We start from the raw sequence: 24067 nt of genomic DNA on the forward strand, positions 1-24067 counted from the left end.
ATATATATATATATATATATATACACATATATAAATATATATATATATATATATATACACATATATAAATGCCTTTTCTCCCTCCATCCTTCCCTCCCTTCTTTCTTTACCTTAGTTTTTTTTTTTCTCTCTCTCTCCTCTATCTTCTCCCTCTGATTGTAAGCTCTTCATAGGGGTGGTTTCTTCTTTTCTCTTTGTATTTTCGATCTACCACTTACTCCAATGACTTGAATATAGCCATTACTTCAAAATATTTATTGAATTTAATTGACTCTCAAGCATAATTTAAGCTTTAACTCTTAATTAACTCTTCATCTACCATAAGAACATTTAGATTCTTTGACAAATTTCTGATTGCAATAATACACTAACTCCTATGTTTTTAAACTAACAGAAACCAATCAACCAATAGACATTTAAAGAATATCTATTATGTATTGGCCAGTGCAATTCATACCCTCACCATTTTCCTACTGGCTGTCTTAATTTGACTTTCAAATTTTTTAATCAAGGTCATAGTGAAAAGAGTATTAATTTTTCAGCATTCACTTTTCTAAAATTCTGCTGAGAGATGCCCATTAAGTCAGAAATATCTATATTAATAGAGATAGTGTAGCACTACTTACCACATAGTTGGTAGTAAATGCTTGACTATTGATCATTTAAATCTTATTATTTAAAATAACCATTTTTCATAATTTTCTAAAGGTGTCTAATTCAACTATTCAAAGTATTAATCAATAATATCAATTACTCATGAAACTTCACTTTGCTAGCAGAGTGATGGTCACCATAAAGGTTAATATATTCATAACAAAATAATTTTAGCTACTTTAGAACTTAATACAAAATGTCATAAGTTTGGAAGATAAACATCTCAAACTTTAAAAATATTTTGGGAATTCTTTGGGAGGTAAATTTTATTCTTTGAAATGTAATGAAGGTTGTAATTTTTAAGGTTCATAGAATAAAGAAGTTTAGAAGGGAACGGCACTAGAGAGATCACATAATCCAATAAACTCATTTCACAAATGAGGAGACAGACTCAGAGCCCAACAGGACAAGAAACTAATTCTCTGATTTCCAATCGAGGGCTTTTTTTTAATGTTTCATAGTTAAACATTTTATTTTGTTATTAAACTATGCCAGGGTTTTCATTTAATGCAGTTGGAAAACAAAAGGCAAAAATAAATTGTGAATTCATTGCCCCTATAAATTCTTTACCTTTCAAAGAATGGCCCACTCAGATTCGCAAGAACTTTTCTAACACGGGACCTATGATTTTATTGGTCTAGGGAACTCAGATTAGGAAACTCCTTTTTAGGAAATGTAGATTAGCACCTTCTCTGTGATATGCCTTAGATAGTTATTCAGGGGCACTAAGAGGTTAATTGACTTGATCAGAGTCACATGTTAAGTATGTTATCAGAGACAGTATTTGAACCCAAGTCTTCCTGGCTCCAAGGCTTAGCTTTCTTTCCACTGTGACACAATGACTCTCTTCTAATGAAGGACATATTATTTATACTATATATATATATATATAGTCTTTGCTATCTATGTTATCTGCTTGCTAACTTTATACTTACCATTTTACATATCTATCTCATAATGGTTCAGATGAAACATGAAATTCAAAAGTTTTGTTTTGATTTTTGTTGTGTTTTTTTTTTTGGTGGAGCTCTTATAAAAGAATGTTAGTTCAAAGGACAAATTCAAGCATTTTTTGACAGAGAAAAATAACCAGATTATAAAGTCACTATTTTTATCATTGGTATGCTAATAATACCTAAAATTTTAAATTACTGAATGTTCTTTAATATGTGTATTTTTGGTAAAATAAAAGAAACTCAGAGGGAAGGAAAGAAACATTTGTTACTTTCTACTTTCTTGACTGTTTTATTTTATCATTTTTATACAGGAGTAATCTTTAAGAATTGCTATTTTGTTGTATTTTCTGTGAATAACTGATGGAAACCAGGGAAGGTCTATATCCATCACATTAACATACCATAGCATAACTGTGCTGTCTTAAGAATTAGATCTTTTAAGAAAAGGATCTTTTCATAATTTTTACCAACTGCTACATCATACATTTGACCACCATGAATGTTGACTGAGAAATGTGTTCCCGGTATCTCCAGTTGGCACATGTTTCTCATTGAATCATGGTTACAAATTGTGGTTAGGTTCTATAGTATTATTCATTATTTCATTTACTTCAGGTTGAGTTAAACAAATTTTTTTTAGGCTGACCTAAAAAAATGAATTATATTGTGTAACATTTTGTTTCTGTGGGAAAACATATTTCAGGTTTCAAATGAGTAATTTAAAAATGAACTTTTGGATCACAAACCATTTGTAAATTGGAAACCAACTGTATTCTAGGGTTCAGGCCATATTGCTTTGGATCCAGAAAGCACTTTAGGTACTATTAAGTACCCTGCTGTGATAAAGTCAATTTTCAGTTATTCATTCAACAAATATTTAATCAACCTCTTCTATGTCATAGGCACTGGGATATATCATGTTATGCCTTACAGTATGAGAGTCAGGAAATATGTGGGCATAATTCAAATGCAAGGTTATAAAGAAAAGCCCTTTAAGTTAGGTATAATGTACTATGTCAGCTCTGAGGAAAGAAAGATTACTTCTGGCAACAGGAAATAAGGAATATCCAGGCATTTTTTGACAGAATAAAATATAATAATCTGATCACAAAGTTAGCAGTTTTAGCTTTAGTGTGTTTATCACATGAAGAACCTTAAATTATTGAGTTGTTTATTACAGACATATTTGGTAAAATAAAAGAAAGTGGTACTAGCACTACTGGCAATATAGAACCTAACCACAATATATAACCACAGTTCTATGAGTAAATGTGTTCCTAGTTACAACCTGGGCTGCCAGGAACACATTAATCAATCACCAATTACAATGGTCAAACCTATGATTTGGCAGTCTGCATAAATTATCAAAAGAATCAATTCTTAAAGTAGTCTGGTTTTGTTGTGGCCCATTAATGTGATGGGCAAACACATTCCCTTGTTGTTTAGTAGTTATTTGTTTACTGAAACAATATAACTAAATAATAATTTTTAGAAATCTCGTCACTATTGATATGGTCAAACACAGCATTTGATATGGACTTTCCAAAACAAACAAACAAACAAACAAACAAACAAACAAACAAATAAACAAACCAAACAGGTAGGACTCATGGAAAACTTCTGGGAAGGAAACAAAGGAAGGGTAGTATTGGTATAAATGATCAAAACCGGTAGCGTAATTTTCTCAATTATATTTGGCTTAGATGAGTATTAAAATGCTCCCATACCCTAATTATATACCATCTAATGGCAAGAAATGCATCTAAGCATCTTAGGTGAAATGTAAAAGCTAAATATGGATTTTGAAATTATGAATAAACTACAAAATAAATAATTTACTAACAATGTAAGAACTGACTACAATGACAAGTAATTTGTGTGCCCAAAACACTAGTTTCTCATGCTGTGGGACTAATTTACTTGTTTGGAAAATCGTTACGTAATACAATAGCCCAGATTTTGCAAAGTACAAAAGCTACTTCCTGGGCCACAGCTTATTGCTTTGGGACTTCTTTTAATTCTTCTACATCACTTAAAGAAGGGTTCCTTGAATTTAGCCATGACGCACAACAGACCTCAAAGTCCAAATGTAACTATTACTGAAACTTGCTGAATCCACAACAAGGCCCAGAATTACACTGAACCTGAAATTAGTTATCCAGAACAAAATGAATCTAATCTAAAGCTATTTTGAGGATTACCTATATTCATCGGAGATAGTGACAGAGTAGTGATTAGAGAGCTGGCTTCAAAGCCCAGAAGACCAGGTTTCAAATTCTGCCTTGGACACATGCTGGCTGTTTAACCTGTGCTAGACTACTCTTTAAGTTTCAAAAAAGGTAGCAACCAGGTAGAGGTAGTCATTTTACCTGGATGTCTCCTTATACTAAAGAAATAATAGGCCCAGCCCCTATCCCTTTCTGTATTGATAAGCTTTCTTTTTCTCGGTGATATCAGAGATGTGGTTTAAATATAAAGATATTAGGGAAAAAAATGTAACATGCACCTGTGCAGAGAAACCCAATATATTTGATTTTTCCCTTGAATCAGCATAGGTTTTACATATACTTACTGGAGATGTTGATATCTGAGTAATTCTTAGCTGATTTTCCAAATCCTGGACTTTATTTCTGAGTTCTGTATTCTCAGTTTCTAGCTCTTGTATCTAAAAAAGCAAATGATTATAAAACATCAAATTAGAAATTTCTTTTTTTTCTTAAATATCATAAACTCCTGACTGCATTCTGGATTGACTTTTCTAAACTTCTGCCTGTACATCATTTCAAAATGTAATGTAAAGTTTCATGCACAAGGGATACAGTTATTTAGGTAAAGCCTGGGAATAGCTTAGAACTCCAAGTCATTAGCAATGCATGTATTTTAAATGTTATAATACTTATATTCTGGGCTAATTTCTTCTTCCTGATTGCTCCCATCTTTCTGATTTTCTGAATTCACTTTGCAAATTGTACCCATAATCTAGCAGTATAACCACAGGACAGTGAAACTTGCTTATGATGATTTTGAAGAGAGTGAGGGGAAGGGGTAATTTAATAACAAAAGGAATCTGATCTGCGTGGGAAACCACTTACCCAGCATCTGCTCCTTCTGCTGCTCTGATCCCCATGAGAAGCATCAGGAAGTGAAGCAAAGTCACATGAGAACACTAAGTTCTTGTGGGAATTCAATATAAAATGGTTAAAAACTGTGCAGGGGATCAGAAGGAGTGGACAATTAGAGGAACAAAATGAAAGCAGTTCCAATCTGTGTGGGGAAATGGAATGGTAGGACTTCTCAATTTGTTTGATGGTCTGCAAGTTTCCCTGTACTTAGCTCAAATACATGTGATCAACAAGTTTCAGTTACTCACTCTTTTCTGCAACCCTGCAATCTGTTTTCTTGTTTCAACATCTTTTCCTCCAGATTCTAGAAATTTCCTGTAGGCCAGATCGAAGGCTTGACCAATCGTTAAAGTTATCTCTTCAGCCTTTGGGCAAAACCAAACAGAAAAAATTGGCACTGTAGTAAGATCATTTCCAGGATCGGAGGCAAACATTCACAAGAGGTGCATGAGTTTGGCTGAGTACTGAGGGAGGAGAAGCAGGTACAAGAGAAGGCAGGACTATGGCTCATTCTACTCCATTTAAAAAAACTACTCTTTGTCCTCACCTTCAGAGCAGTGAGGGGGAGGTGAAGAGCTGCAAGATTTGAAGGCCACTTCTCTACCTTCAACATATTATTTCTTCCGTTTAAACTAACCTTTTAAACTGGCAGCAAGGTGGCCAAGTAGATAGACTGCAGGATCTAGATTTGGGAAGACTGGAGTTTGGATACTGCCTCAAGCACTTAATAGCTGTGTGATTGCGAGCAGGTCACAACCTTTCTGTACCTTAGTTCCCTCATATGTAAAATGAAATCAACAATAGCATTTACCTCGCAGAGTTGTTGTGAGGATGAGCTAACATATGTAAAACATTTCGCAAATCCTTTTTAGAGTGCTATAGAAATGTTATCTATTGTAATTGGCCAATCAGTCAGACAACTAGCATTTATCAATCACCTGTTATATGCCAGACACTGTGCCACACAAAGAAAGGCTAAAAACAAACTGTTCCCACTCTCAAGGAGTTCAGTCTAATGCGGGAGACAACACTCATTCATTCAATAAACATTTATTTTATATATCAAGCACTGGGGATAAAAAAGGATCAAGAGATAGTCCCTGCCCACAAGGAGCTTACACTCTAGGGAGAAGCTTATAAACAACCATATACAAACAAGATTTATATAAGACAAATTGCGAATCATCTCAGAGGGAAGGCACTAAGATTAAGGAGGACTGTGAAAGGTTCCTTAAAGAAAGCAGGTCTTTAGTTGAGACTTGAAGGAAAGCAGGAAGCAGAGATGAGGAGGGAGAGAGTTTCAGGCATGGAATTTCTCAGTTTGTTTTCCCTTTTTTTAAATAAGTATTTAGCATGATCCTTCTCACTTTATTTTCAGTTTCTTGGAATAAGTATGTCACATCTACTACAGTCCAAGCAGAATGAGCAGCACGCAGAGTAGAGGAGCAATGTTCCACTCTATTCTGTATGAACCTGGGCAAGACACTTTACCCCTCAGTTCCAGAGAAGATGCTAACCTGAATTAGGCAGAAACAGTTTCTCTGTCTAAGAATTCCCTCTACTGATGGAATCACAGGACCAGGTCCTATAGCACTGTGATAGCCACATTGTCTTCTTGCTAATTTCACTACTAATTCCTTCTTCATCTACTCATTTCATACCACCCTGACTTGGCCTGCCTTTTCCTTTGTCATACATAGCAGGCATTAAAAAAATTTGAGTTGAAATAATATAAACGTGTAATTATAGTGTTGACCCTATTCTACAAGCTATATTCAACAAATCTTGTTATTGTATGGTAGCCTAGCAACTACTTTAAATTTAAAAATGCTATGCTATTGTTGAAGAAATAATTCATGTACATGATATGCTATTGTATACGCCTTGATTCATGTTAATTGGGATTGAAAAATGCATTTTCTGTATTAATTCATCTTTGGCTCTTGGACTGTCAATGAGTGAGTTCACTGGTTGATTAATAGCTGCATCTGGATGTCCTGTTGACACCCCAGACTTAACACATCTAAAACTGAACTCATCTTTCCCCCTAAATTTGCTTCTCATGCTGACTTGTTTTTATTGGTGAAATCACTGGCCTTCTTATCACCTGGCCTGGAAACCACAGGGCTGTCTGTAATTATGCCCTTTTCCATACTCCTAAATCCAAACCATTGCCAAGTTCTGCTGAGTTAATCTCTGCAATGTATACCATGTACCTTGCATTACTACCTGCTAGATAGATGTTTGTTACACCAAACAGGCTCTCTCACATTTGTTCCCTCCTTTACATTCTTAGAATCATCCTACTTCAGGCTCACATCACTCTTACTGGGATTACTATGATAATCTCCAAAGTGATTTCCTTTCCTTTTCTACAATCTCCATTAACCAGCAATGCAACCATCATAAAATTGCCAAAGAAATCATCCAAACACATTACTCTCTGATCATGCAACTCCTCTGCTCAAGAAATGTCCAGTGCCTCTTCATTATCTACCTAATAAAATATGTAACACCAATCCTGAAATTCAAAGTTTTCCATAGTCTAACTTTCATCTTCATATGCTATTTCCTTTCACAAATTCTGTGGAGCCAAATTCACTGCCATTTCTTTCCCTCCACTCCATCCTACCTTTTCCTATATCTCAGCCTTTATTCACATTGTTCTTCATTTCTGGAATGGACAACCCCACCATCCAACCCATGATCTACGACCTATCCCCTCTTCATTCAAGGTACACTGAATTTAGGTGCTATCTCCTTTACAAGGCCTTCTTTGATCACCTACCCAGAAATGAGCTCTTCCATCTCAAACTTCTCATAAGCTTTGTTTAGATCTCTCTCATGCTTAAAATATTCTGCGTTGCATCAGTTACTTGTGTACATGTGCTATTTCTCCTCCTCAGTCCTCCCAAATGAATTAGAAGCACCTAGAGGGCAGTGACTGTGGTTTGTTTTTTTCCTCTTTGTACGCCCAGCTCAACACTCAGAACTTTGCATATCTTTGTGTTTCAAGTGGGTTTGTTTAATTGAATTCATTGCTGTTTATTAAATACTTTCCCCCTGCTTTATTTAATTAAAGGTTCAAAATGTTTTAGTAAATCAGTTTTGTTGTTCAGTTGCTTCAGTCATGTCTGACTGTCTGTGACCCCATTTGGGGTTTTCTTGGCAGAAATACTGGTGTGGTTTGCCATTTCCTTCTCCAGCTGATTTTATAAGGAGGAGACTGAGGCAAATAGGGTTAGGTGAGTTGCCCAGGGATTTTCCTCAAATGATCAACACCTAAAATAAATCTGAGATACAAAGTTTAAAGCTTGATGTTGCTGCTATTTTCTCTCTTGATAATACATTCCTTCATTGTCAATAATTTTAATCATACTAATCATTGCTCTTAATTGTTCTTTTACATTTGGCTTGGCATATCTAAAGGAATCCCAGCTGTATAACTGTAATTAGTAACTTCATCTACAAAAGTTTTCATTACATCTTGTTCATTAGAATGGACACTGTAGGAAATACCAACTCAATCATTAATATTCCTCTGCATATATATAATTATAGGTATATAGTTATATTCAATTATATAATATATCATAAAATCCACACTATATTTATTGATTGCAGTCCATGTCTTTACTATAATTGGTTATCAACTAAGAAAAAAAGACCTGATTTCCCTAGGAGATAACTAAATCCTTACTACTACTGTGACCCATCTTTATTTTTCATTAAAAATAAAATACCTTCTTTAGGAAAGTTAAATAGGACATTACTTTAAAAATTATTTTTATGAAATTAAATGTAAGACTCTGACAAAACACATTTAATCAGATATAATTTTGGCTGCAAACTACATTAAGAGAAGTTGTGCAAATTATATCACGAGAGAGCTGTATGACAGGGAAAGGGGAGAGGTTTGTCCACCAGTAAGGAGGACCAAGTGGCAGTCTAAGAGCTTCATTTCCTTCCATGCCATATGATAGATGTAGAGCTGGAAGGAACTTTGAGAGGTAGGTACTACAGTGGATAGAAAGTTGGGCTTTAAGTCTGGAACACTCATCTTCCTGAGTTCAAATCTGGCCTCTGACACTATCTATGTGACCCCGGGCAAGTCACTTAACTCTGTCTCAGTTTCTTCATCTATAAAATGAGCTGAAGAAGCAAATGGCAAACCACTCCAGTATCTTTGCCAAGAAAATGCCAAATGCGGTCACAAAGAGTTGGAAATGACCAAAGAATAATTACAGATATTATTATCATCATTTTAACCTTGAGGAAGCTGAAACTCAGAAGTTAGAACTCCAGGTTTGGGGCACTAGATTAGGTGTTCTGTTTGGGTTTCTATTTTGGGCATTCATTTTTAGGAGCCAGCAGGAAAACTAGGTGATGACCTCTAATAGACAGTAGCAAAAGACGACTAGAGTGTTGGAGGATGATTAATAAAGGACTGCGCTGGATAGGTCCTAATCCTCCTGGGATGTATTTATCTTTTCTCCTGTGTTGCTGAGGACACCAAATCTTATTTTGCTGTTTCTCCATTTTCTGACAGGGAGTTCATTATACAAATAAATAAAAGACCACATAGAACCACTGATTTGGAGTTGGAAGGGATCTCAGATGGCCCTCTATTCTATTCCCTCATTTTAAATATGAAGTGACTGAAACTCAGAAAAGCTGTGTCTTGCCCAGGGTCCCTCAAGTAGTAAGCAGCAAAGGAGGGATTCAAACTCAGGTCCTACGACTCTAAGTCTACACTATATGGAGCAGCTAGATGGCACAGTGTATACAGGAAGACCTAAGTTCAAGTGTGACTTCAGACAAATATTAGCTGTGTGACTCTGGGCAAGTCAGTTTATCTCTGTCTACCTCAGTCTTCCTGATTGTAAAATGGAGATGACAATACTAGTACTTACATCCCAGGGGTATAGTGAGACTTAAATGAGATAATAAATATCTCAGCACAGGGCCTGGCACATAATAAGTACTCATAATATTGTTATTAATTAAAATAACTAATAAGGGATTGCTTAAGAGAACTGTTGTAATGACTAAGAAAAGACAGGACATTCAGGTTTGTTTTGTTTCTTTTTTATTTATTTTTTTATTTCCAAGTTCTTTTTTTTTATCTTCCATTTTCTAGATCAGCACAATGTCACCAAAATGAATAGGTTAAAACATTATTAAAAAGGGAACTAAATTGAAAATGGGTAGTTTGTTACCAACTCATCTAAGTGATTTAAACAAATTTAAGTCTCTAGAGCCAGATAAATTACAATCCAGGGTATGAAAGAACCCTACAGACATGATAGAAGAACTCCCATAGGAAAACATGCCTGAAGGCCGTTCATTAATGCTGTTACTGCCAGGATCAAATACAGATTCTTCTGTTTGGCTTTTGAGGTCTTTTTCTAACTTTCTGGGCTTTTTACCCATTACTCTCCTCGAAGTACCGTGCAATCCAGTGATACTGAGTTCGTGATTATTCCTCACACTTTATACTCTATCTCCCAACTGGAAGCATTTTAACTATTGTTTTGTTGTTCATTTTTAGTCATGTTGTTCATTTTTAGACTCTTCATGACCCCAATTGGGGTTTTCCTTCGCAGAGATACTGGAGTGGTTTGCCATTTCCTTCTCCAGTTCATTTTACAGATGAGGAAACTGAGGCAAGGAGGATTAAGTGATTTGCCCAGGGTCACACAGCTAGTTAAGTATCTGAGGTCGCATTTGAACTCCGCCCTTCCTGATTCCAGGTCTGGCAATTCATCTACTGTGCCACCTAGCTGTCCTAATAAATGTTGTTCTTGAGTTGTGTCCAACTCTGGACCATTATTGTCCATAGGGTTTTCTTGACAAATATACTGGAGTGGTTTGCATTTCGTTCTCCAGTGGATTAAGGCAAACAGAGATTAAATTAATTATGCAAGGTCACACAGCTAGTAAGTATCTGAGGTCCAGTTTGAACTCTGGTCCTCTGATTCCAGTGCCAGTGCTCTATCCACTGAGGCACCTCACTGCTATCCTCCATGCTGGAATATTCTCCTTTCTCATCTCCATTTTCAGCTTCGTTGGTTTCCTTCAAGTCTCAGCTAAAGTCCTACTTTCTATAAGAAGTCTTTCCCACTCTTCCTTAATGTTAGTGCCTTCCTTCTCAGACTATCCTTAATGTAATCTGTATATAGGTTGTATACAAACTTGTTTGTATGTTGCCTCCCCTATCAGACTGTTTGTTCTTTGTTTCCTTTTCTTTTGCATAGTGCCTGGCAAATAGTAGGTTCTTAATAAATGCCAGTTGACTTAACTGTTTTACTTTTCAAAAAGAGATAAAAAGAAGATCCCAGAAAGTATAGACTAGTAAGTGTAATGTTAATGGAGCAATTCTAAAGTAAATTATTAAATTGATGGTTTGTGAGCAATTAGAGACATTGGTGATCTCAAGGAACTAAAATGTTTTCATTAAGACCAATTCATGCCCAACCTCATTTCCTTTTGATAGTGTTATTAGACAAGTAGAATAGAAAAATGTCTTTGTGCAATAGGTTTTTATTCAAGAAAAGCATTTAATAAGTTTCTCATGATATGCTATGGACAAGATAAAGAAAAAATAAAAAAATTAATAAGTGTACCCAAATGTGCCCATGCATATTTCTGTTATTAATGAATCAATATCAACCAAAAGAAGCATTCCTACTGGTGTGACATTAGATAATGTCACTGTTTCTATTTTGTTAATATTTTAAAACAAATAACAGATAAAAATATAGAAAATCTCATTAAACTTTTAGATGATATAAAATTGGGAGGCATAGCTAATTTACATTGATTTACAGAATCGACATACAAACACATTTTAATAGACTGAAATAATGGGCCAAATCTAATATTATCACAACTTCTGGCACAAAGTAAATGTTTAACAAATCTTTACTAAATTTAATTCAAGTGTTGACAGAGGAATAGGATAGGGTAAATTACAAAGTTGAGAATGTTGATTAAAAAAATCAACTGCCTAAGTCTGAATGGGCAGCTTTACTTGTGAAAAAAAGGTGATACAGCTGACAGAAAGTCAGCTCATCAAGAAAGGACATAGTTCTAGTTAACTCTGTCTCTCTGTCACCACTTGTTACCTTTCTTTCCTCCAAAAATAAGTACAATCACAAAGTTAAAATAAATACATAAAGCAAAACAAGATTCTAAACAAATATCCACACTTAGAATCCATATATTACTGATTTGACAGCCTCTTTTCTAACAATGACTATGTTATTTAAGGACACTGACCAGCCCTTTTTTATGTTTTTGTTTATGTTTATATGTTTTTATATTTATGTTTAAGTTTATAAAAACTTCACAGCACTTGGCAATAAAGCCATAAAAGGTAAATGATAATGTTTATATCAGTCCATAGACAACGTTGGCAGCAGGTAAGAATAATTAACAACCAAATTAATCAGATCTTGTTTACTGCCGAAGTTAATCATCTGTTACATTAAGTGCTCTGCCTTCATTACTGACATTATGTTAAAAGCATGAGATGTTTGAAATTAACTACTTATATTTTTTAGTAGGAATTCAGGATCAGTCAAAAATTTCTTTTACCTGTTCCTGATATCAAAGGGCAAGTTTAGATACCAAATAATTATCCATCATAGGATCTGACTCAATAATTTTCTAATTCTAGTCCTCTATGTCTTCTATTATTTGGTGTTTGAGCATTAGGTGTCTATGAGTATTACATGTTTATATTATCATTTTTGAACCTATGTAGTTAAGCATATGAAAGGGCATTAAAATAAAAATAACCATAGTTTTTTATTAGTAGTAGTATTTTCAGGCAATACAGCTCTTTCCCTAAAGTCTCGTATTTTAAAAATCATGAAATAAAATGCAACATATCTTGATGATCCACCTAGCCATTTGGTCAATATTTGCATGCCAAGAAAAAATTTTCAAAATTCATTCTCTATGAAATGAAATAAAAACACATGCAAACTCCTTACTAAATAAAATAAGTGAATACATAACATAGGCATGATTCTCTGATAAAGTGAATTTGCCTGTCTTCATGTATCAATGAACATGAGAATTTAGTTAAGCAAGGGATTTTGCTGTATGTTCTCATGACATGATGAGTCTTTATCTTCAGGCATTATTCTTTCAAATAATTTGATTTTGTTAGGAATACGCCAATTCATGTACTCATAAAACGGAATAAATCACTCTAAAACATTGGCATACTTACACACTTTTCGCTGTCAAATACATAGCACAAATGCTTATTTGACTCAGAATCTTTGCATATGAAAGTAAATATCCTCTTGTCAGTTTTATCATCTGCACAAAATGATATCCTATGAAGTTGGCAATTGTGTTGGACTTCCTGTAAACACATATGGAAATGAACGGAATTGATAAGCATTTTTTACTTACTATATAATTATTTTTTATTTCTAATGTATATGATTATTTTTTACAAAATGGAACTTTTACTTATTAAATGTTATGCATTGTGGATATCACTAATTGTAACTAATTTATGCAATGAGAATGGAGTTTTTGGCATATGGAAGATATCTGACCCGGAAATTCTAATGAAAATTAATTACTCACTCTTCCCCACACAGACTTCCTCATTTCTCTCTTCTGTACCTTTTCTCATCCTGCTCTTTATGCCCAGAATGCCCTCTTTTTGTTTATTCCAACTATAAAACTGCTATATGTCAATCTAAATATTACCTCCTCCAGGAAATTCTTCCCTTCTCTGATGCCTCCATTCAGTGGATAATACCTTTTTCTCTCATGTCCTTATCAATTATTATTCCTTTGTAATCTAGTTATTTGTTATGTGTAATAACCAATAACCTTTAGGTTCCACAAAGGTAGCGACAACTTAAATTTGCAGAATCCCCAGAGCCTTGCATCATGTTCTGCACGTAGCAGGCAGTTAATAAATGTGTGATGTATTGCCATGAATCCTGAAAAAAAATTATAATACAAAGGAACATGCCAAAACTAACTGTTATGATATTAAAATATATTCATTTGTTTAATTATATAAGTTATAACACAACATAAAATTATATTGTATTACAATAAAATATTATATAAATGATATTATATTATAAATGAGTTATGTATATAGTATTTTATAATTTTAATATTCCTTCTCTTTTTCTACAGAGAATTATAAAACTCTCCCAAAGCGCTATTTACTTCATGTTTAAAAAAATACAGAGGCTAAACATTTAAAATTCATCCTATATTTTCACCTTGCATTTCTAGTAAACTAGAGAAGATTTTTTTCAGATCTAACTCAAATATCTCAGATTTTCTATATTTTATATGAATATTAGGAAATTAGGGTCTATATTTAGATTAAGAATACAATTAAAGACCAGCTCTTAAAATTTCACTCAAAGTTGGTTTTTTGTTTTGTTTTGTTTTGTTTTTCCCCCTAGCACCATGAACCACACCAGTTCTTTTGAACTTTTATTTCAGGGAAAGCAGACACAACAATCTCTCTTTTAAAGTGCCAAGATAAAACTTGATTCTTCGCTTTGTATCTGAGGGGGAGTGACATGTAATGTAGACCCAATATTCTCAACCCTGCATAAAAATGGAGGAAAAGAGAAAAGAAATAAAAACGTAAGGTATAAATATATATATATATATATATATAGTACTTATGTACTATAATAGTACTTATGTCATGTTGCCTCTCTATGATATATAATGTTGAATGATAATTTCTTATTCAACTAAAATATTAATATATTTCCTATGTACCATAAATTCTTGATTATTATCAATAAGGGGTGAATAGAAGCATGGATAATCTAATATCGCATGTAATAAAGATAGGCTCTACATACACACACACACACACACACACACATATACAGAAACATATACTCAGAGATGCTTTCTAAGACATACACCTAGAGTTAGACATTCAGCTTTAAAATATATCTCTATCTATGCTTCTAAACATATGTGCCTAATGTTCTGGATTTTATTTCAAAGCCAATAAGACAGTCACCTGGAAGGGCTTCATCTGGAGGAGATAATTGGGAAATCTCTCCATATTCTTTACTCAACTACCATGAAACATTCCATACTCTGATATTCAAGAATATAAGATTTTGCTGGCGTGAGTAAACCTTTAAAACACCCCTTTACAACTGAGCAGATGGTCTTTTGAGAGTTGCTAAATCCCCTTAAACCTCCCCCAAAAAAACCATTGCCCTGTGACCAGCAAGATGATATGTCAGCCTCTTTGTACTCGGGGGCAGTGGGGAACCTTTCAGAGATTATGCTCCTTTTCCATGGCCTTGAAGAACCTAAAGCTACCTCTTTGCTATAATGAAACTATAGTGGAGAACTCTGGAGAAGGATATTATTAATAATATTTATATTAACTTCACTGGTTTCCATGTGGACAAGGGATTAGACTTCTTCTTAGCCTGCTGTTAGCTCTTAATGATTAAAACTGTCAAAAGCCTGTAATGGGCTGATTCATTAGGTAATTAATTTCCTTTAACTAGAAGTCTTCCTGGAAAAGTCTGTCAGCTGTATGGCTGAGAGATGATTCTTGTTCAGTTATTAAATTTCTTTCCCAAGATCTCTTATTGTTTCCATCCCTTATACCACCATTACTTGTGAATGTATATTTTTTTAAAAATGGGGTTATTTTAATTTTACCTCATTTGACATAGGGTTATTATGCCCTTTGGTTTTTCATTCTTTTCATAAAGAAAAATGTGACTATAAATGTACCTAAAATGTATCTATGTACCTATGTACCATAAATTCTTGATTATTATCAATAAAGGGATGAATAGAAGCATGGGCAATCTAATATCACATATATTTTATTCACTTTACATTTTATTCAGCTATCTACCTTAATCATTTTCTTGTCATCCAAACTGTCACTGGCACATGATAGTATCACCATTCCCCTACCTTTAACTTTAACCCCCTTTCTGCATCTTGCCCTAGGAACCATAAGTGAATCAACACTTCCATTGCTTTTAGAAAGGGTTTATCAGTTGCCTCCCTTATATTTCCACTCACCATCTCCACTTTTCCAAGGAAAACACCCTGCTAAGGCTACTGCTTCCCAGTATGTATTGTCTCCTCCTATTAGAATGCAACCTACTTGTGAGCAGTAACTATCTTGCTTTTGTAATATCTCCAGTGTTTTGCCCCATACCTGATACATAGTAAGAACCTAATAAATTTTTTCATTCAAATGCTTTTATTAATTTAATGCTTTCAACATATTAAGTACTTAATTTTTAGTCACAAATTTGTGTATACAGGTCCTATACATAGTCAATTTTACACTGATCCTTTATTTTTGTTATCTTTACATAATTTCATGTATTACTATATTTCTTTATTTTTAAAATACTGATCATTCTTAGAGTATCCTACTACATTGCTATGTTTCTGCCTGTTTAGACATTCCCAAATTGCTGAACATTTAGATATTGTCTAGTTTTATTTTTTTCTGTTTGCAATTATAATTAATGTAGCTATTAATGCCTCTGAAAGATACTTTGATAATTCAATACCTACATATTTACACACTCCATTGATAGTACAAATCTCTGATACCTTAATAGATGTCAGAAAAGATACCAATTTTTTTTTTTGCAATATTATTCTTAGAGGTATCCTTTGAAGGTGATTATTAAAGCAAAGGATGGGATTATTTTTACAATCCGTATGGGGCACTGTCAAATTATGTCCAAAAATATTCTATCAATTTGGAATTTCAAAAGATATATCCATCCAGCTTCTCTCCCCACACACTTTATTTGTTAAATAAATGTAAGTAAATTAATTCACTTTTAGGTAGGTGTCATTACCTCAAGTTATTTTAATATATATTTACTTGATTACTAAGAAATTTAAACTATTTCAAGTGTTCATCTGAAACGTGTATCCTATTTTTTAAAGCTTTTGGCCACATATCCAATATTGACTAATTCATATCAGTTAGAACAATGGTGTTACCTTGGAACATACTTACATAAGCTGCCTTCCTATATATTTTCAACACTAATTTTATATTTGTTATATTTGCCAAAATATTTTCCTGATCTGTTTTATTTTTATCTTTATTATACTATTTTATTAGAAATCATTTTTAAAATTTCATGTAATCAAATTTATTAAACTTGTTCCCTCAAATTTCTTCTTTCTCACTTTTCCACAACTGTGATAAAATTATTATTCACTTTTCTTCTAATGTCTTCATGATTCAGTTTTTTAAAGTTCAACTCTATCATCAAGGCAAAATTTTTATGGCACATGGTACAAAGTAAATTTCATTTAGGAAGCTTTGTAACATCCTTCATTTTGATGTAATCAACAAAATATCATTTGAAAGCAAAACCATCTTGAAAACTCACCATGTGTAATGATTGGCTTTTCCATTTGAATTCTGCATTTTCAAAAAGTGGTATACACCTTTACTGAGCACATATATAGAGTAATTGGTCAACATTATTTTGATAACTAAATCTATCGTAGAACTAGAAATGGTATTAACATATGTCTGGAAGACTCTTTGTTAGAGGAGAGCCTTTACGTCATTACTTATTTTTTTTTTAATTTGGTAATTAACAAACAATAAATACAGCAATTTCTTCTACTTATTACACCTCATAGTCAAATGTACAACCTGGAAGATAAAAATTGCTTGTGAAAGCCTTCCTATTAATTTTCTTTCTATATTTTCAGTAGGGTTATTCTTTTTCATGTGCGTGGTCATTTTCATAAAGATTTTATAGAGATTAAAAATAGGCATATAGGACTAGCAAAAATTAAAAAGACTGACCTAAAATCAACATGAGAAAAAACAAAAACAAATGGGTAAAAATGTGCATTTCCCAAACTGATGTTTAATTGGACAGACACCCATTGATCAGGTTGACCTGCTTATATATCAACAAAGGTACTGTAGATGGACAAAGAGGCAGGTCCAGAATTGAATAGAAAAAAAAATAGTTGCTAGAATGTATTAAAAATAGTGGGTTTTCCCAAAGGCAATAGAGAAGTGCCTGATGGTCATAAATAGGTTGTGGCATTATTACCAATGATGTGCGCAAAAAGTAATATAAGGGACATCACACAGGCAGAGTTGTCAAACTTGAACTAGATTAAAATGTAATTGGGAACTGTTTAACAACATTAATAAAAATACAATACGATTATATCAATTGGTAGTTTTCTAAGTCAATATGCAGCCAGTGGCAGCTCTTTCTATGTGAGTGTGACACCACTGATCCATGGTATTATCTTAAAAAAAAAGAAGCATAGTGTAAATAAGAGATGACAGAAAGACAATCTCACTGCTGCAAAGGTGCCAATAAAATGATAAAAGAGTTAGGATATGGCCTCTCACATAGTGATCAGATCTTCTATGAAATGCACATGGCAGAATGTGGATGAGAATCACATAAGATGAGAAGGCAAAGCTAGGATGTGATCTGTATTGATGTGAGGCATACCCATGACAATGGTGTAACAGATCAACCTCGGTACAGAATTATGGAGCAAGGTAATGACAAAATTCATCTTATGTCATGCTGTTATTTAATTTCTCAACAATATACAGTGACTGATCCTTGGCTTTTATTTTATGTAGGTTTATCAAATATTCTTTTGACCAAATTTGATTCTGGCATTGCTACTGTATTCCACTGATCTCTTTTCTTCTGGCCAAATACCAGTTGGTTTTAATGATAAATGTGTTAAAATGTTTTAAAGTTTAGAAACATATAAATCTACTTATATCAGCTTTTTAGTCCAGTATGTTTGCTTTTTGTAAGTAAATTTATTTTGATTTTAATGTTTTATGTATAATGTTTTAAATTTTTATGTTTAAAATTGATGTTTTATTATTACTGCACTAGAACTATAAATTACTTTGAGAAACATCACCATGTTTATTTTCTTGATCTGACTCACTCAAGAACAATTGTTATCCCTCATTACTTAAGATCTTCATCTATTTCTGTTAAGACATGTTTATGGCTATATTTATAAAGGCTACGTGTGTGACCGTGTAAAGTTAACGTTAGATATTTAATTTGTTTTCCTGTTACAAGTGGGCTTCCTTTTTTACAATATTTACTTGGCTGTTATGGGTAGCATATAAACCAAAAAAGCACTAGGAAAATGTGTACTATAATTGTTATCATTTTTGTGGCCTTATATATCATATAATCTTGCTGAACTCATTGCTTCAATTAGTTGTTTGCATTTTTTTTTGAGTCAGTTGAATTTTCTTGGTAAACAATATCATGGTGATGATATATTTTGTTTCCAATATTAATTTCCAACATCAGACTTATCCTGAACTCTTCCCTCTTTCCCTCCAAACTCATCTTTTTCTGTCTTTCTTATTCTAATTTGAAAATGCATTTGTTCACATCCATCCCTTTCTTTAAACTGAAATAATCCCCACCCCAGTTCAGGGCTACATCACTTCCCACCTGAACTACTATGAATGCCTCCTAATTTAACTCCCTGTCTCTCTTCCCTCTCTAATACGAACTCTACATAGCTTCCATAATCATCTTTCTAAAGCACAAATCTGATCATTTCATTCTGCTGCTCAAAAATCAACTCCCCAGATTTACATTTAAACTGCTTTTGTAATTTGATCCCTGGCCACCTTTTTAGGCTTATTTTACAAGATTTCCCTTTTTGCACATGACAGCCAAAGAAAACCACTGGCCATTCCCCAAACTTAGTATTTCAGCTCCTGACTCCATGACTTTGTACATGCTGCCCTACGTGCCTGGAGTACATGCTCGTGTCACCTCCACTTCTTAGAATCCTTAGCTTTCTTCAAGACTTGGCTAATACCCCACCTTCTATGTGAAGTTTTTCCGATACTTACTATTTTTTTAAATGTTAATACTTTTTCACTACTCAAATTTTCAATTAGTAGGTTTCACTCAAATGATGAATAAAAAAAGCACTTACTAAACACTTATGCGCCAGGAATCATGCTAATTCCTAGGGATACAAAGAAAGATTAAACAATACAAAAAAATCTAGTTTCTATTTATATGTTGCATCCCCATTGTAGAAGACAAGCTCTTTGAAAGCAGTGGTCCATTTTTGCTTTGTTTTTTGTTTTGTTTTGTTTTTAAATGTTCATCAGCTATTATTGTGTCTTGCCTTGCACTTAATAAATGCTTGTTGGATGGGATAAGTTGTATTTAATTTTTTCTTGCCGTATTGTATTTGCTGATATTCTTGCTATCTTGTCAAAAAAGAAGTAGTAAGAGAGTAAGTTCCTGCTCTGTACTGTGGGAATGCTTTGAGTTTTTCTCTGTTCCATATGAAACAAAGTTATGGTTTCAAGTAGTACTTTTAATGTCCTTGATGAAAAATCTCTATTCTTCTTTTTCGCTGTCTATTTAACAAACTAATGTTATTGTTTTTTCAAAAGCCTTTTCTGTATCTGCCTATTTAAAAATTGTCCTAATATTATGTATGTTGACAGTTTTTTGAAAGCTGAACTAGCCTTAAACATGTCACAGAAATTATACATATTAAGTAATTTTCTTAATGTATCACCACATTTTGTTATTTAATATTTTACATTAGATTATTTTTCACATTTACTCATTAGGAATATTGGCCTATAAGTTTCATTTTCCTTATAGTACTTGCCAGGTTTTTATACCAGTGTCACATTTTCTTCATTAAAAATATGGGATAGCATCACATGTTTCTTCCATAAATCTCTGCTGAATTGAATTTTCTATGTTTAGAAATAGCCAATAGAAATTTGTTTTTGCTAGTTTGTTAATAGTTATCTCTGAAGTCTTCTGTACAATGTGGTTTTATTTTTGTGTGTTTAAGACAATTCTCTGATCATTTGCCTTATTAATTCACTCATCAATAGTCTCTTTAAGTCATTTGTTATAGGTTTTGATTATTTGTATGACAGTATTGACAAAACTTAGATTGGTGGCCTTGCAGAGAGGCCTAAGTTACTGCTGATCCTAGGAGTTGTATTTCTTCTCAGGAAGCTATATGTTTGTTCAGTTGTTTTTCAGTTACAACCAACTCTTTGCGACCCCATTTGTATTTTCTTGGCAAAGGTAATGGCATGGTTTGCCATTTCTTTCTCCAACTCATTTTACAGATGAGGAAGCTGAGTCAAACAGGATTAAGTGACTTGCCCAGGGTCAAAGAGCTACTAAGTGTCTGAGGTTAGATTTTAACTCAGGAAGATGAGTCTTTCTGATTCCAGTCCCAGCACTCTATCCACTGAGCCACCTAGCTGCCCAAGATGCTATACTGGGATCAAAACTGGAGGTTATGAGTTTTTTTTTCCCTGTACAGAAAGAATTTTTAGGCAGAGAAAATAGTAGAGACTTCAACAGCTGAGCCACAAAAGCAGCAGCCATAAGGGTCAGCTTCCTGAGACCTTTCCTGGATTTTACAACTGAGCTGGACAGCCCTGGTAACTGTAAAGGATGTGGGGAAGGAGGTGGCGATAACTCAAAGGAGAAACCAAAAAGTGGGTTGAGCTGTGTCTAAGAAAGAAGAGATAGAAGAGGGGCACAGGCCCCTACAGGGATCTCAGAGAAGACTTAGCTACCAATTGGACTCACCTTTCAAGGACTGAGAGAAATTCCAACAAAATACCTGCTCTTTCTCCAATGTCCTCTACTCATATCTATCCATTAACAGACACTAAGATGGGATCTACTCAGTTCTCTCACACAACACTTCCAGTAACCTGAAGTTTTTCCTCAACCAGAAAGAAGTCAGGGGTCAGAGATCAACATAAATTTAAATTAAGGCAGAGAGTCTTAACTCTAAGTAAATATTAGGTATTTTCCTCACTGAAGGATTTGAGCTATTGTGATTGTAATCCTAACTTTAAATGAACAGAATCTTCACAAAACCGCAGAGGAGGTGACCACATGGACCTGACCAGTCACGAGAAAGCAAGTCAATGGTTGCAACAACGTGTGGCCGATTAAATCTGCAGAGACAAAAGGAGTAAGGAGAACTATCTGCTGGCCAACTTCAACCTCCACAGTCATACTCGCATCCATAGCTGTTAAAATGGTAAAAGTAGATATTTTCATTCATTTCTTTTAAATTCTATTATAAAAAACTACACATAATGTTCCCTGACATAATTAATTGTTATCATAATCTATATTTTTTCATTTCTAATTTGAGTTTGATCTTTTGGAAATTAAGTTTTCCAATGGTTAAACAATTTATCAGGCTCCTCAAAAAATAAGCACTTGGTTTAATTTAATAAGAATTCATCTTTCCCATTTCATTGTAGTATGTTCTGATTTTTATTAACTCTATTTTTTCTTTCCTTTGGATTATAATTTTTGTCCCTAGGATTACAGAATTATAATATTTGGAGCTGGAAAGGGCCTTACAGATCACTGAACCCAATTCCTTCATTATTGATTAAAGAAACTGAAGCCTAGAGAGGTTAAGTGACTTGTCCATAGTCCCATAAGTACTAGGGAGTATTATGTTTCTTCATAATAATTAATTAGGCTGAGGTCTCAATCCTAGTAACTCTTAGAAATTATAATTAATTTGGAAGAGAAATAGCAAATCACTTAGAACCTGAATAAGAGAATGTCAAAGATAGCTAAAATTGTATCTTAATTATTTTCCAGCCTATGAGATAAGGCAAACTTGATAGTAGTTACACAATAATTTCCTGTACCAAGACTCCAAGTGAAGAAATGAACCGAGAAGAAAGGAGATAAGTCATGCCAGGTCTAATACCCTTACAGAATTTAATAGCTCTTTTCAAGGATAAGCTGAACCAGGCTGTCTATAAGCTGAAACAGTCTGACTCTATATTAAGGAGAAAAAAAATGACAACTATTACATTATACTAACTAGGTACACATAGTAAATTTATTCTGTTGATAATATATTATATTTGATATCATTTAACATACTATTTTAAATTCTAATATACCTGCATTAACACAAAACTGAACTACGATAAAATATATCATTTAACTTATTCACCTCAAAGGTGTGAACTCCTTAAGATGAGGGGACTGTCTTTTGCTTTACTTTGTATCCCCAGGGCTTCGCAGCAGAATGACTGGCACATAGCAGGCTCTTAATAAATGCTTATTGCCTATCAAAACTCAAATCTCAAAGTCATATGTTTTTTATTTAAAAAAAAAACTTATGTTTACTCATCCGAGACATTGCCTCAATTATGCCTTTAATATAAAATATCAATTACTAGGTTATAAAATACAAGGCTCCTAAAGCAAGAGGGGTTGAACAATAGGGTTGTTAAAATGGGCCACTAGAGAGCCCAAGGTTTCAGATAAATAATCATTTTACTAATCAGAGGTACAATGAACACAACTTGCACTGTTTCAGTGCTCCCAGGTTAAAGCAATCTCTAAAGGTAAAGGGCAGCCCTCAAAAGCCTCCAGCTTAATAAACAGGGCAGTCCTTTTACTTCCTTGTCCAAAGTTTCTACAGCTGGCTTTCAATTCAGTCCAACAGCAGGGGGTTAATTCAAACTGCCCTTGAGAGGCCCCTGGGTTTGCACAATAGTGTCATGCTCACAAAATTCCATAACAACTATTATAAATAAACATATCATTTTATATGGATAAATCATAATTTTACTAATTAATTCCTCAAGTGATTAAAACATATGAATGTATATTGCTGCATGTATAAACATGTGTGCACATAAAATACACACAACTACATATGTGGGTATACGTATGTATACATGGCTTTAGCCTTTAATATAGAAAGAAAAGATGAGGAATGTAAGGTACAGTGGTAGCACAGACAATGACTGTGCCATTTGGGCAGATATTATCTGTACCATTTATTCACCTATCTACTCATCTACATGGGGAAAATGGAAAGACTTAGAATTTTAAAAAATAGGGATTCCTAACACTTCAGAGTTGTTTGGGAAATAACTATTACCAAGACAATAGTTTAGCATTCTGAGAAAAAAACTTAGAAGTATACTGAATATTTCATAAACTTGGGTAAAGTCTCTCAGGGAGGTGCTACTCAGGTCGCTAACTAGGAAGTGATGTTCTGCATATAGCACTTAACTCTTCAGTGACAAGCAATTCTCTAAGACTATAAATTCATATAAGTCGTTGCTCTGCGTCAGTTAGGGAGGCTTCCACAGTTTATACCATGAATGACATAATAGGTTTTGACCCAAAAAAGGGGGGAAAATATAAGTGGAATTCATTTGTGTATATCCCATGCAAACCCAAAAAGTTGAATTCATTAGCTCTTTAAATGTAA

The 24067-nt window shown here is 33.8% G+C and overlaps 1 protein-coding gene across 5 annotated transcripts in view; it reads right to left on the reverse strand.

Moving 5' to 3' along the window:
* Positions 1 to 24067, reverse strand: part of GULP1 (GULP PTB domain containing engulfment adaptor 1) — a 370686-nt gene that overhangs the window by 38990 nt on the left and 307629 nt on the right. For 3 of the 5 annotated variants that reach the window (XM_027865950.1, XM_027865949.1, XM_027865952.1), the window contains exons 7-10: positions 12975 to 13112; positions 4981 to 5097; positions 4703 to 4783; positions 4183 to 4275 (exon numbers count right to left, since the gene is read on the reverse strand). In XM_027865950.1, coding sequence (XP_027721751.1) covers positions 4183 to 4275; positions 4703 to 4783; positions 4981 to 5097; positions 12975 to 13112 — 429 coding nt within the window. The remainder of the gene's footprint in view (positions 1 to 4182; positions 4276 to 4702; positions 4784 to 4980; positions 5098 to 12974; positions 13113 to 24067) is intronic. The other 2 variants (XM_027865948.1, XM_027865951.1) reach the window with 2 other exon arrangements.

Source organism: Vombatus ursinus, unplaced genomic scaffold, assembly GCF_900497805.2.
Source record: "Vombatus ursinus unplaced genomic scaffold, bare-nosed wombat genome assembly UNPS02014779.1, whole genome shotgun sequence".
Taxonomy (NCBI): Eukaryota; Metazoa; Chordata; class Mammalia; order Diprotodontia; family Vombatidae; genus Vombatus; species Vombatus ursinus.